Source organism: Felis catus, chromosome A2, assembly GCF_018350175.1.
Source record: "Felis catus isolate Fca126 chromosome A2, F.catus_Fca126_mat1.0, whole genome shotgun sequence".
Lineage (NCBI taxonomy): Eukaryota > Metazoa > Chordata > Mammalia > Carnivora > Felidae > Felis > Felis catus.
The window spans coordinates 158,059,361-158,072,079 of NC_058369.1; the positions used below are offsets into that span (position 1 = coordinate 158,059,361).

The 12,719-nt window shown below is 40.1% G+C and overlaps 1 protein-coding gene across 12 annotated transcripts in view; it reads right to left on the bottom strand.

Annotated features, from left to right (window-relative positions):
- TPK1 (thiamin pyrophosphokinase 1) overlaps positions 1-12,719 on the bottom strand; it is a 351,344-nt gene that overhangs the window by 90,952 nt on the left and 247,673 nt on the right. For 6 of the 12 annotated variants that reach the window (XM_045052932.1, XM_045052935.1, XM_045052936.1 and 3 more), the window contains 2 exons: positions 2,121-2,232; positions 1,644-2,028 (listed from right to left, as the gene is read on the bottom strand). In XM_045052932.1, coding sequence (XP_044908867.1) covers positions 1,841-2,028; positions 2,121-2,232 — 300 coding nt within the window. In that variant the 3' untranslated portion in view covers positions 1,644-1,840. Of the gene's footprint in view, positions 1-1,643; positions 2,029-2,120; positions 2,233-12,719 lie in introns of those variants that run through there. The other 6 variants (XM_045052931.1, XM_045052941.1, XM_045052937.1 and 3 more) reach the window with 1 other exon arrangement.

Genomic DNA, 12,719 nt, shown 5'->3' on the forward strand with positions numbered 1-12,719 from the left:
AGACCACATGAGGGAGACATCGATCGGTTTCCTTAGGAGGACGTGCGTCCTCTCCTTGACCTAAGAAGTGATCAGCACCTGACTTGAGTTACTGCACCTCCTTTCTCTTCCCCCGGCCAGGCCACACTGTCACTTCGTGGGTGTGACTGACAAGTTGACACTGACCTCAGGCCTCGCCTTTCCCAGACAGTGACACCGAGTTAAGCAGAGGCCCTGTTCTCTCGGTGACAGAAATCTTGACACTGCTCTTCCAGTCAACACTGTGTCATTTCCCAGCTGGTATTACTACTTTTTGATGAAGTAATATTACCTGTCACAAGACCCCATTAGTTAGCACTTTCACCACAGAGAATTGATGAAGCGGTTTTTGTCTCAATTTTCTTGTTTTGCATACTCCATTAAGTTGCTATTTCCATATTTTACATAAAAATTCTAGACGAAAAAAATAATTATTTCAAAAGTTAGTGCCATCCGTACACATATAAGTAAGTAATAATACGGAGCGTTTCTGCAGGATTGGAACATTATCATGGATAAAAAGATTAAAAGCCACGTCATGCCCAAGGTCCCCTTCCCAGAGTCAACTTCATTTTACAGAATTAGGGAGGGCTTATTACTGTGGGACAGCCAGGTCACAGGATGTTCTCAGGAGCCCAGAAGAATCGACTGTCACCCTCTGTGTCCGTCAACCAGCCCTGAAAAGGGAGCTCACTGCCAGATCCAGAAGGACCTCACCAGTATCTAGACTCGGTCCTGGGAAAGAACGGAACTCTAAAAAGTGTAATTGGTTTAGGTTGCAGATGTTTTCACAGAAAGTTTCTAATGGGAACTCATGTCAGTTTTAGCTAAAGAGCTTCAAAGCCCGTCACTGATTTCCGTGCAACAGAGCGGATCTGTCTCACCATCCTTTCAAATTCTGATGAGCTCTCCAGACATTTGCCTCAAAATATCTCTCGTTTTTCCTAATTGTTTCAGCAGTGGCTCGCAGAAAAGGCTTTTAAAATATCTTTTTATCTTCAAATTATTTACTTCTTGAAATATTTATTTCCTTGTGGGAACCTAAGAGTTATACATGTTCTAAAAGAACATGGCTCCGTATTTTGGTTTTTACAACCTTAGAGGTACTGGTCAATCAGGAGACAATCCCTTTGACATTCAACCAAAGCTCTTTGATTAAACTGCCGTTATTCTTAAAGAGACTGGAGTTGACTCGTTTCACAAGCCTGACAGTTTATTGTGGAATCAGCCTTTAATTCATGACAAGATACACCTCATTTTTTGTTCCTTTCAAATCAGACACTTTAGTATAATTTGGACTTATTACAGTTAATAAGTACTGGGAAACACTTTAAAACTTAGTAAGAGCAGCTAATCTTACAAAACCTCAGAGGTTTGATTATGAAGAGAATTTACTACTTTGGTCAGAATTCCTGCTTATCTGGAAAAGTAAAGGGGGTTTCAACAACACAAAATCATGAAGAAGGTTTCGCAAACAGTTCTTACATTCGGCACTAGAAGTAGAATCCATAAGAGAAAAAAAAAATCAGACGTCATCAGAATTAAGTTAATGAATTTAGTTAATTAAATTTCAGGCACTGAAGAGATTAGTCAAAGACTCTGAGAAAGCATTTGTGAGTCATGAATCTGATGAAGGACTTGTATTTGGAATATATAAAGAAATCTTACAATTCAACCAAAAAACAAAAATAACGCAATTAAAATACGAGCGTGAGATCTGAAGACATTACTCCAAAATATACAAGTGGCCCCTGAGCGCCCGAAAAGGTGTTTGGCATCATCAGTCATCGGGGAAAAAGCAAAACCACAATGAGGTACCACTTCATAACCACGAAGATGTGTGGAAACCAAACAAAAAGAAAACAACAAGTGTGGGTGACGACGTGGAGAAACCGGAGACCTCACGCGTCGCTGGGAGGAATACGAAACGGTGCTGCCGCTTGGGAAGACGGCCTGGCAGTTCGCCGGCAGGCTGAACACAGAGCTGCCTAGAAGCCAGAAGCTCCACGGCTAGGTGTGTACCAGACAGAGGGGTATTTATCTCACCGTGAATTATATACGCTTAAGAAAGGAAACCTCCCTTTGGCAAGGGTTTTACTCACTGAGGTTCCACTTCAGGCCCGTTGTGGTGACATGATTGCAAGGCTGTCCAACAGGAATAAGGCCACACCAGTCGCCTTCCATTCCGGTATCTACATGCAATTTGTGCTTTCCCTGAAGTAGAGAAAGAATGATCATCGACACGGTGAAGAGAAAGGGCAGGGGTCAACGTACACTCAAGACCTGGGGAGGTGCGCGGACCGTCCGAGAACTTCACGTGGCTCATCGTACTTAATCCTAGCCACAATTTTATAAGGTAGCTTATTGTTACTTCTCATTCTTACATATGAGAAAGGTGAAGCTTGCAGAGATTAAATGTGTCCAGGCCCACACAGATAACAAGGGGGCAAACCAGGATTCCTATCTGTACTTGGCAATTCTGAAGACTGAACGGAATCCTCATGCTAATGATGTCGCGTTCTGTGTGACAGAATTCTAGGGTCTTAGTCAAACACTTGGTCAGGTGTAAGTAAAACATTGCTTCCTAAGTACAAGCTCTACTTTATCTTAGAACCGGGCTTCTAGCTTTCTGAATTCCATGTCAATCCTGCTAATGGTTAGCCTGCTTCCTACATTCGTGGCTCCTGTAGGGCACGTCCACTAAGAAGTGCCTCTGCCCAGAAATGGTATCTACCCCAAGGAATGAGAACGCTTCCTCCATCTGGATTATGAAAACCGATATAATTTACCATGTTTTCGATTTTTCAGTTTATAAGAAGGCTAAAGTTAAATGTAATGTTCAACCAAGGCTACAATGGTTTTTTTTTTTTTTTGGCTTTTTTGTTTTTTTTTTTAGTTTATTTATTTACTTTGAGAGAGAGAGAGAGAGAGAGAGAGAGAAACAGAGAGAGAGACAGAGAGCATGTGCACAGCAGAGGAGGGGCAGAGACGAGGAGAGACAGAATCCCAAGCAGGCTCCATGCTGTAAGCACAGAGCCCGATGCGGGGATCGAATTCACAAACCTTGAGATCATGACCTGAGCGGAGATCAAGAGTCAGACGCTTAACCCACTGAGCCACCCAGGCGCCTCTACAATGTTTGATTTTAAATAAAATATTTGGAAATTCCTATTCTTTCCATTCCTATTCTATTCATTATCCTTAGAGTATATGGTCTTTGTAGAAGGACACCTCAAGTCCTTATGGGAAAATGCCAAGGCACATATCTATTCAATAATTACATGAAAAAGATATTTTCCATAATTCACAAAACTCTGAACAAGTATGTTCCAAAGGATATTCTTTTTTTTTTTAATTTTTTTACATTTATTTATTTTTGAGAAACAGAGTGAGACAAAGCATGAGCGGGGGAGGGGCAGAGAGAAAAGGAGACACAGAATCTGAAGCAGGCTCCAGGCTCTGAGCAAGCATTCAGCACAGAGCCGGATGTGGGGCTCGAACTCACGGACCGTGAGATCATGACGTGAGTCGAAGTCAGATGCATAACCGACTGAGCCACCCAGGTGCCCCCCAAAGGATATTCTTTATTTTAACAAAATATTATTTAAAAGTATATTTAATATATGATATAATAACAAAGGTAGTTAAGTCTCCTTTTATAGCATTTTATTTATTCCTTATGACTTTTGGACTCTATTTTAGGCTTCTGAGAACTTACTCTACTGCACATAAGAACTCAACGTCTGAGTAGGCTTTGTCTTTACTCAAAGGATTGCTTTTACTAGGAAGACAACTCTCTAAATTACTTATCAGCTCTTGAAATTTAACACAAACTTATGCAGATCTTTATTACCCATACAGTTCATACATACTTACATATATATTTGTGTATATATGTGTGTGTATTTATATTTGTGTATATACATATATATTTGAACACTTAATCAGGAGGCATAAATTCAATTAAGCGGGCTTAAATATATTCTAACACAAAGAATATGTAAAGAAAACATAAAATATATTTGAACTTGGTGACCATTACTGGAAGAAAAGATAGGCAACACTGGAAATGTACAGAGGCATGCGGAGAAATGTAGGTGAACCGACAACATGATGCATTGTGAAAACAAGGCCCAATAAGAAACAGAATTGTGATAAATCACAGAACCCATCTATGTAAATTAAAATAAATGCAAACAATAAGACACTTCTAATAATAAAATTTAAATATATATTAGAAGTTTAAATATATATGTATAAATACACACACACTAACCTGCTTGCCTATGGAAAGAGCAAGGAGAACGGCAATGTGCCATAGGGATACAAGGGAGGCAAATGGATGGACCAATCACTGAGGATTCCTGCCCGGACCAGAGAGGATAACGTGCCAGTAACCAGTGAGCATAAGAGACTCAGCACTGAAATCTTATAAAGATAACAATATCCTTTTTACTTATCACTTTTACCAAGCGATACAAGCCGGTAATTCTTAGACTCTCCCGAAGAGTCTCAAATAAAAATAGGGAAAATATTCTAGGAATTCTAAACAGTAATTCAAAAAAGAGGAATGACTGGGAAATAGCCATGGAAAAAAACTTACAAGGAAAAGAAAAACTAACCTTGTTCTTGAATAATGATCTTTGGGTTGTTGTTTTTTAATATTCATTTTTGAGGGGGGGGGGGGCGTGCACAGGTGGCGGAGGGGCAGGGAGAGAGCAGGACAGAGGATGTGACACGGCGCTGTGCTGACAGCATAGAGCCGGAGGAGGGGTTCAAACTAAGGAACCAAGAGATCAGGATCCGAGTCCAGATCAAGAGTCAGCTGCTTAACCAACTGAGCCACCCAGCTGCCCCTGGTGTGTTTTAGATCAATTTAGAGCAAAAGCATAGAAACTGTTAGTATGGTTACAGAAACTTTTACATGTTATAGAGCAAAGCAGTACCTGTCAAAGGGTATGGTAAAGCGGAGTGGCCCTCATTTTCTCATCATTTTCGGGAAGAATCAAGAAATAGTGCCTGGAACGGCAGATTGGGGGGGGCGGGTGGATTTAAACACTGCTCCAGGTCTAAGTAACTGGTGATGTGGGTAACACGCCTAAGCAGCCGAAACGGGAGCGAGGAGGGAGCACTCCAATAGCTGTGTCCTTCTCCGGCCACAGTCCTCCTCCCTCAGACACCTCCACACCGGCATCAGAGACGTCCACGCGAAGGCCGCGATCACTGCATGGAAGGTGCAGCACAGAAAAGTAGGAAACAGACTGATCAGAGACCTGCTCATGCGCAGAGGGGAGGGCAGAGCGTAGGCAAGGGGCTCCGTGAGGCTTTGCATGGGAACAGAAATCACTCCGTGCACAAGGCTGCGCATTTGCGGAGCTGTGGGGGGCGGGGGGGCGGTGGTCAGGACACTCCCTGATTGGGCCACTAGGGTAGGGCGGACCGGTGGGGCCCAGGGATCTTCAGGCAGTGAAGCTCTTCCTTGTGACACCATTAATGACAGATACATGAACTTACGCATTTGTTAAGACCCATAGAATCTCTAACACAGGGAGTGAACGCTAATGTAAATTTTATGGACTTCAAAAAATAATACTATGCTATATTGCTTTGTCACTTGGAACCCATGTACCACACGAATGCAAAATAATAGGGGAAGTGTGAGCGGGAGAGGGGCATATGGAAACTCTGTGTCTAGTCTGCTAAGTGTTCTGTAGGCCTAAAACTGTTGTAAAAATAAAGTCTATTAATTAAAAAAAAAAAAGTACCCTGGTGACCTTTCAGTTTCTCCTCCCTTAAATGGGACTGGCAGCAATGTGACGGTAGGTCCGAACCCCATGCTAGCCACATGAAGGTCCTGCACAGAGATGTGTACATCTGCTTCTCAGCAACCAGTATAAATTACTCTACTTTCCCTCCCCTAAAAAACAGGATTTTTTGTTTAAGCCATGAGCTGCCTTAATTTCCTGGCATAGAAATTTTCCCTGAATTAATTTACATTGACTAGCTTTGCCAGACAAACGTGAGTCTTGTCTCTCCCTACCACTCTCCCTTATGGAAATTATTCTCTCTGAAGATATAGATGCTGGACAGAATACAAATTATCGTCCATAGATGCCAAACATAACACACTTTACCAAATTCTGAAAGCGGTAACAAAGCCTCCTTCATGATGACAACGGAGGACCAAGAAATTCTGATTTCCTTGCAATTGCTTTGGTTTTGGCAGCAAAGGAACAGAAAGCGGTGATGGCTTTCCGTGTGGGTGGGTCGTGGCCTGATAAGGGCTGTACTCTCAGAAAGCGCAGCAGATCAGAGGGGATACAGGCAATCCATAGCTTCTTTCTGGAGCACTGAGTGGCAGACGGCTCAGGAAGAAGAAAGGCAGAACACTCACCTGGCCCAGATGGCTCTACCCCTGTCTCAGGTAACGGGGTCTCTGACAATGAGGCCTGATGTTAGAGACTGTGACCTCTTTGTCCTTCCTTATCCCAGAGGGATTTGTGTCCCATTGAGTTGTCATATTTTCAGTGTGTTAGCTAATTCCTATCTTTATTAAAATTATTATTTAAATTTCAGTTAGTTAACATACAATGCAATATCGGGTTCAGAAGTAGAATTCAGTGGTTCATCAGTTACATACAACACCCAGTGCTCATCCCAACAAGTGCCCTCTTTAATACCCATCACCCTTCTAGCCCATCTCCCACCCACCTTCCTCCAATCCTCAGTTTGTTCTCTATTAATAAGAGTCTTTTGGTTTGTTTCCATTTCTTCTCTATTTTCCTCTTCTTCTCTTGTATTCATCCATTTTGTTTCTTAAATTCCATATGAGTGAAATCATGAGATACTTGCCTTTCTCTGACTTATTTCGCTTAGCATAATACATTCTAGCTCCATCTATGTCATTGCAAATGGCAAGATTTCATTCTCTTTGATGGCTGACTAATATTCCATCATAGGTGTATTCCATCTTCCTTATCCATTCATCAGTTGATAGCCATTTGGGCTCTCCATAGTTTGGCTATTGTTGATAATGCCGCTAGAAACATTGGAGTGCATGTCCCCTTTCGAATCTGTTTTTTGTACCCTTTGGGTAAATACCTAATAGTGCAATTGCTGCAACATAGGGTAGGGCTATTTTTAGTTTTCTGAGGAACCTCCATACTATTTTCCAGAGTGGCTGCTGCACCAGTTTGCATTCCCCCCAACAGTGCAAGAGGGTTCTCCTTTCTCTGTATCCTCACCAACACCTGTTAATTTTAGTCATTTTGACATTAACAGTTAACATTCTGAACTTAATTAACATTCTGAACTTAATAATACAGTTAATTCCTATCTTTTAATTGAAGACTTTCCTCCTCCTGTTTGTGGTCTGCTTAACAGTTCGGCAGTGGTCAGCTATACACAGTATATTTGGTGTTCCAGATAACTTGGTAAAGGATGGTGAGGGAGGGGGTTGGCAGGGGTGACCTAGGTGATGGGGATTAAGGAGGCACTTATGATGAGCACGGGGAGATGTATGGAACTGCTGAATCACCATATTGCACACCTGAAACCAATATAACACTGTGTGTTAACTACACTGGAATTTAAAATTAAAAAAAAAAAAAGAATTGGTGAAGGAAGTAAGGAATGATTTCTCAACTGGTGGACATTAACTCCCTAAGAGAAGATTCTTCAACTTGTATCATATAATGCAAAGGAAACAGCACATATACATGTTAAGTTTTATTATCCCAGGGAGAGGATGCTGTTATAAAATCCACTGATTTAAATGACACAGTGGTAAGCTTTCTTTTCTAGCCTTGCTATATATTCATTGCTCTCCTCATTATTTTAGCATTCAACACACCTTGAAATTTTTAATCTGAGAATAAACTAGTTTGTGGACTTGAGAAGTCAGATAGGTTTTAGCCTGCAGTCAATTAATATGTTTTCTTTTGTTCCAAAAAGATGTTTAGCCATACATGAATGGTCTCTGTGTTCATAAATATGCAAATTTAGCTTTGTTTGGTTAAAGGAGAGCAGTATTATGCTTGTCTCCCATATCTTCAGTCTATGTGACATCTTTAAAAAATGAACAACAGAAGGAATTTTTGTTCATTCCTCAGATTTCTCCATTCATAATATATGCTAGCCTATATGTGATTTGACACGGGCAGGCATACAGCCTGACATTAAAGAACTTCCCCAAAGATTTATGCCATTACTGGAGACTAGAGGCACATGAACTAATCATTGACTTCCATCCACTCTCATGAATCACGGCACAGGCTCCTGTTCTGTCCCGGTTCTGAGCTAAGATAACTCGCTGAAATCAAAGGCAGTTCTATATGGTGAAGATGGGACAAAATTCAATCAGACAGTTTGTTTTTCCAGTCATGGCTATTCTTAACATATTAACAAGCTCAATAAGGTATGAACTTGTAATTTAGTGAAAAGTAGCAAAGATATTGCTTGGCGCCTGTGCTGGAAATCATACATAGGAGCATGTTAAAGGTGGGCATCATCATGAGATCACTTTTGCTAGACTGTAATGGCAACCTAGAGCAAAATATTCACAAATTGATACCTAATGAAAGGGTAAGAAATCATTGTCACTTTGTTAATATGCTTCCTCTTTGCAAAACCCTAAGACACAACGGACAGAAAAGATAAAGTTCACCCTAGCCTTTGCTTTTGCAAAAATATAAAACAACGAGGCATCTGAATTCTCTTTACACCTCTAAATCGTTACATACAATAACTATGCCAAGTTTTATGCCAAGATATCTTCGTGTGGATCTCACAAAATACATAGCAGTTTAACCAGATCATTCACAAAGCAACCAAATGCAGGAAGAACATAAGCGTACTTCCTATTTAGTAGATTTCTATTCAGTGGAAGATTCAGGAACCAGGTGGCCATGCTAGGTATAAAGTGGATGACCATTCATCACATTGCTGTTAATGCTGAACTTACACCCTGTGGCCAACTGCAGTAAGATTTCGGGCACACAGAGCCAGTATGAATGAAATGCCATTGTACACTGATTAAACACAAGGAGAACCTTTGGTAGCTCTTTTTTTTTTTTTTAGTTTGTCCAGGTACTTAAAAAATTTATCAACAAACGCTGCAGGAAATGAAATAGCCTGCAGGAAAGAACAGTGAAAGGAGTAGACGGAGGTATCTACACTGTACCTGCTACCTCTCTGTCACAAACACAGACTTCTGTGATGGTGTATTTTCTGCTCACGTGACAGAAGGTACTCGTAAGAGAAATGGTCTCCCCGGTGAATTTGTAGTTCTACAACCTGAGAGCTAGAAGACTGGTATCTTTACTTTTATTTTGCTTCACAAGCAGAATTCAAAACCTAAGTGTATTGGTTTTATACAGAGTAGCCTACAATGAATGTTATATATAAATATATTTACATATTTTATGTAAGGCATTTTTTTTAAATTCACTAATACCTTATCTATAGACAGATTTTAGAGTTTTCAACTATGGAAGAAGCACAGTTTCCAAAGTCCACCGTACAGAACACGACTCCTAAGATAAGATCGGAAAGAGTGCGTTTTAGATTCTCCTCCTGGAAGTCACAACGCACAGCAGCATGGTTAGATGTTCCCAGTAGTTTTGCAGCAAAGAAATGCTGTTTACTTGAGCAAGAGCTCCCCACACTTACTGGACCAGAGATCTTCTTTCTTGCCCCTCAAATAACACCTCATAATTACCCATGGAATCTGCATTTCATGAAATTCACCTAGGAAAATACTGATTTGGAATAGAAATATTATACACAGCATCCAAAACTATAATACTTTGTGGTTTAATATTTCCACAGCCAGAACATTTCAATGGTATGTCTTGAAATTAATAACCTCCATCAGATTTTCATTTTGGAAATGATTTGATAACCTCAGGCTAAAATTGTGTGTGTTCTGACATAGGAGGTAGGCTTATCCTCTGATCAAAAGGTTAACGACAATACTGGATGGTTATCCAAAAAGAAAGCCTTCTGCATGCTACTTAAGCTAGTTTGTTTATTCAAAAGTCAAAAGTATGTACAATTGTTAGAGACAGTAGAATACTATAACGATAGGCTAATTTCCTTATTAACCCCCAACACTAGCTATTTCAAAACAAAACTGATGAAATCAATGTTTATCCTTTCTTTTCTATCCCTCTGTATTGATGTTTTTGTTTCCTTCCTTCCTTCCTTCCTTCCTTTCCAATGCATCCTATTCTGTCTTTACACCTCCCTTGTATTCCAGTCGGAGGAGACCATCTGGTGAGTGCCCTCATGCCAAAATGTCAGAAACCTACTCTTTGCTCCTCCCAAAGACATGGGATATTTTAAAGTACCGTCTAAAGACAATACTTGCTCCAGAAGCAAGCATTTCTAACAGGACAAATTATGCTGAAAGATATATACTGAGTCAAAGAGTTACGGCAGAATTTTCAAATAGTTTCAGGTAAATGTTATTATTCTACTTAATATATGGAATGATCGGGATGTCCAAGTCCTCTTGTCTATTTCTATGCTACTTTTCCATCTTTAATCTGCAAACACTTCACAGCAAAGGGCAAATTCTACTTTTTTATGAAAACGTCCGTGTCTTCCAGTTAACAGAGATCACTTGCTTCTAATGGCTACAGTCTTTATACTACAAAGTGTAGCATTTTGTTACAGCATTGCATCTCTCAAATGGGTTTGTGTCATCTCCTTAAAAAGAATAAAATTTATTTGAAGGCAAAAACTCCTGCCTTTTATTTCTGTTAGATTTCTAGCACAGTGAAGAAACATACTAAGTGTCTAATAAATATCTGATTGATCGATGGCTCGGAGCAGAAGGAAAAAGGCTTGAAAAAAGGGGTCGATGTGCTTGATAAAATCTTTATCGAAGTTTGAGTAGAGGAGGGACATTCTAGTTGAACTGAACTTACTACACACACCTAGAATTCTTTGTGTAGATGGTGTTTGCTTAGCTGTTCACTAGGACAGAGGCATGCACCCACCAATTACAAACACTTGCCAACAGTGCTCGAAATACACTTAAAGATGTATACAGAGTACACATTTTTTGTTGGTACATTAAATGCAGTTTACAATACTACCTCACTGGGTTATTTTGAGAAGTCAGTGAGATAACACGTGTCGTGTGCCAAGAACAGAGCTTCCAACATTCACACAGACCCTTCTCTCTCCATCAGGTCCTTCCAGTTTAACTGGAATAGAAGTGTTGCCTCCACTCATTTCTGCTCTTTATTTTATCAAAGCCTCGGCACTTTGTCCCAGTAATATTTGAAGGAAAATAAATGCGATTACTCCTGAGACTAATCTGAAATATTAGCAGGAAAGAAGAAAGAGAAGTTTTTTTATTTAAACATTGTATGTTAAACCTTAAAGCACTGATTTGTCTTAAGAAAAAGAATCATACCTCCATTTGCTTTATAAAAGCTCTAGTTTTCAGTTAACTGTTTGTTGTTGTTGTTGTCCTACTTTGAAATAGTCCTTTTTAGGAATATAAACATGAATTTTGTGAATCAATTTTAGAACAGTTCTAAGAACTACTTCTGAGGTCTCATATGTAGTCATCATATCCAAAATGCAATTCTTTTTTTGTTGTTGTTGAAATGCTCAGTATTTATTGAGCCTACTACTAAATTACACGAGATTCTCTTTTTATTTTCCAATACAAGCAAATACTTTAAATACAATTCAATTCAGACTCTAAACCACTGGACTTACTTTTCAAGTTTTGTCATCATTGATCAAGGGTTGATAGGAATACCAACACTGCAATATATATTTCAACTTTCCTGCCTGGATGGGTAACCACCCCAACCTTCTGTCTATAAAAAAGCTGCATGTAGACGCTCTTCCAATAGACAATCCACTCCCCACAGTTTCTCAAGCACCGACATTCTCCCCTAGCTGGCCTCTCCTAGCTAAGCAATCCCCCAGGCACTTCTCCTTTCTGTGATCCCAGAAGCTGAAAGCAAGACTGGCAGGGGAGTGGAGGGGAAGGACAGAATTCCTAGAAGGATCCTGTTCATTATCCTATCTAAACAGACTCCAGGAAGAGTTTCTGCTCGTGGAGATGCAGCATGGCTGATGTTCAGCATGTTTGGCTGAGTTGGGTGTCTTCCCCCCCACTCACATTCACAATGCTCATGGGATGTTGTTAGTGTTCCTGACAGGTGGCGGGGGGATGGGGGGGCAGTGGTGGTGAGAAAAAGACAATTTTGCCAATTATTTATGTATTTCAAACCCCAGAATAACTACCAAACTTTATAAACTGGAAGAAATAATGAGAAAGTTCCAGTAAAAGAAAAAAAGGGAAAAGTGATGTAACAATTTTTGAGTATCGGCTATATCCTGATAGTTTTCTGCGTACCATAACTCAACAAGCTTGAGTGGCAGAGTTACCAGAAGAGATTACAGACTCAGTGCAGTCATCAACTTGCTCAAGATCTCTCAACTAGTAACGGGTAGGTGTAGGGTCTATACCCAAGTATGCCATCATTTGAAAGTCTACTTTTCACTACATTCCCATGTTTTTCCAGGCTTCCGACTTTAAAGGCCTGTCAAAACTATTTCACTCCTTTGCTCTTCTTTTCATTATTACTTTTTGTTCCCTATCTTCAATGTCCAAGTTAAGCTTTTGCAAGAACCTCACCAAAGCTTATCGTAAATAATAAATACATGTGCAC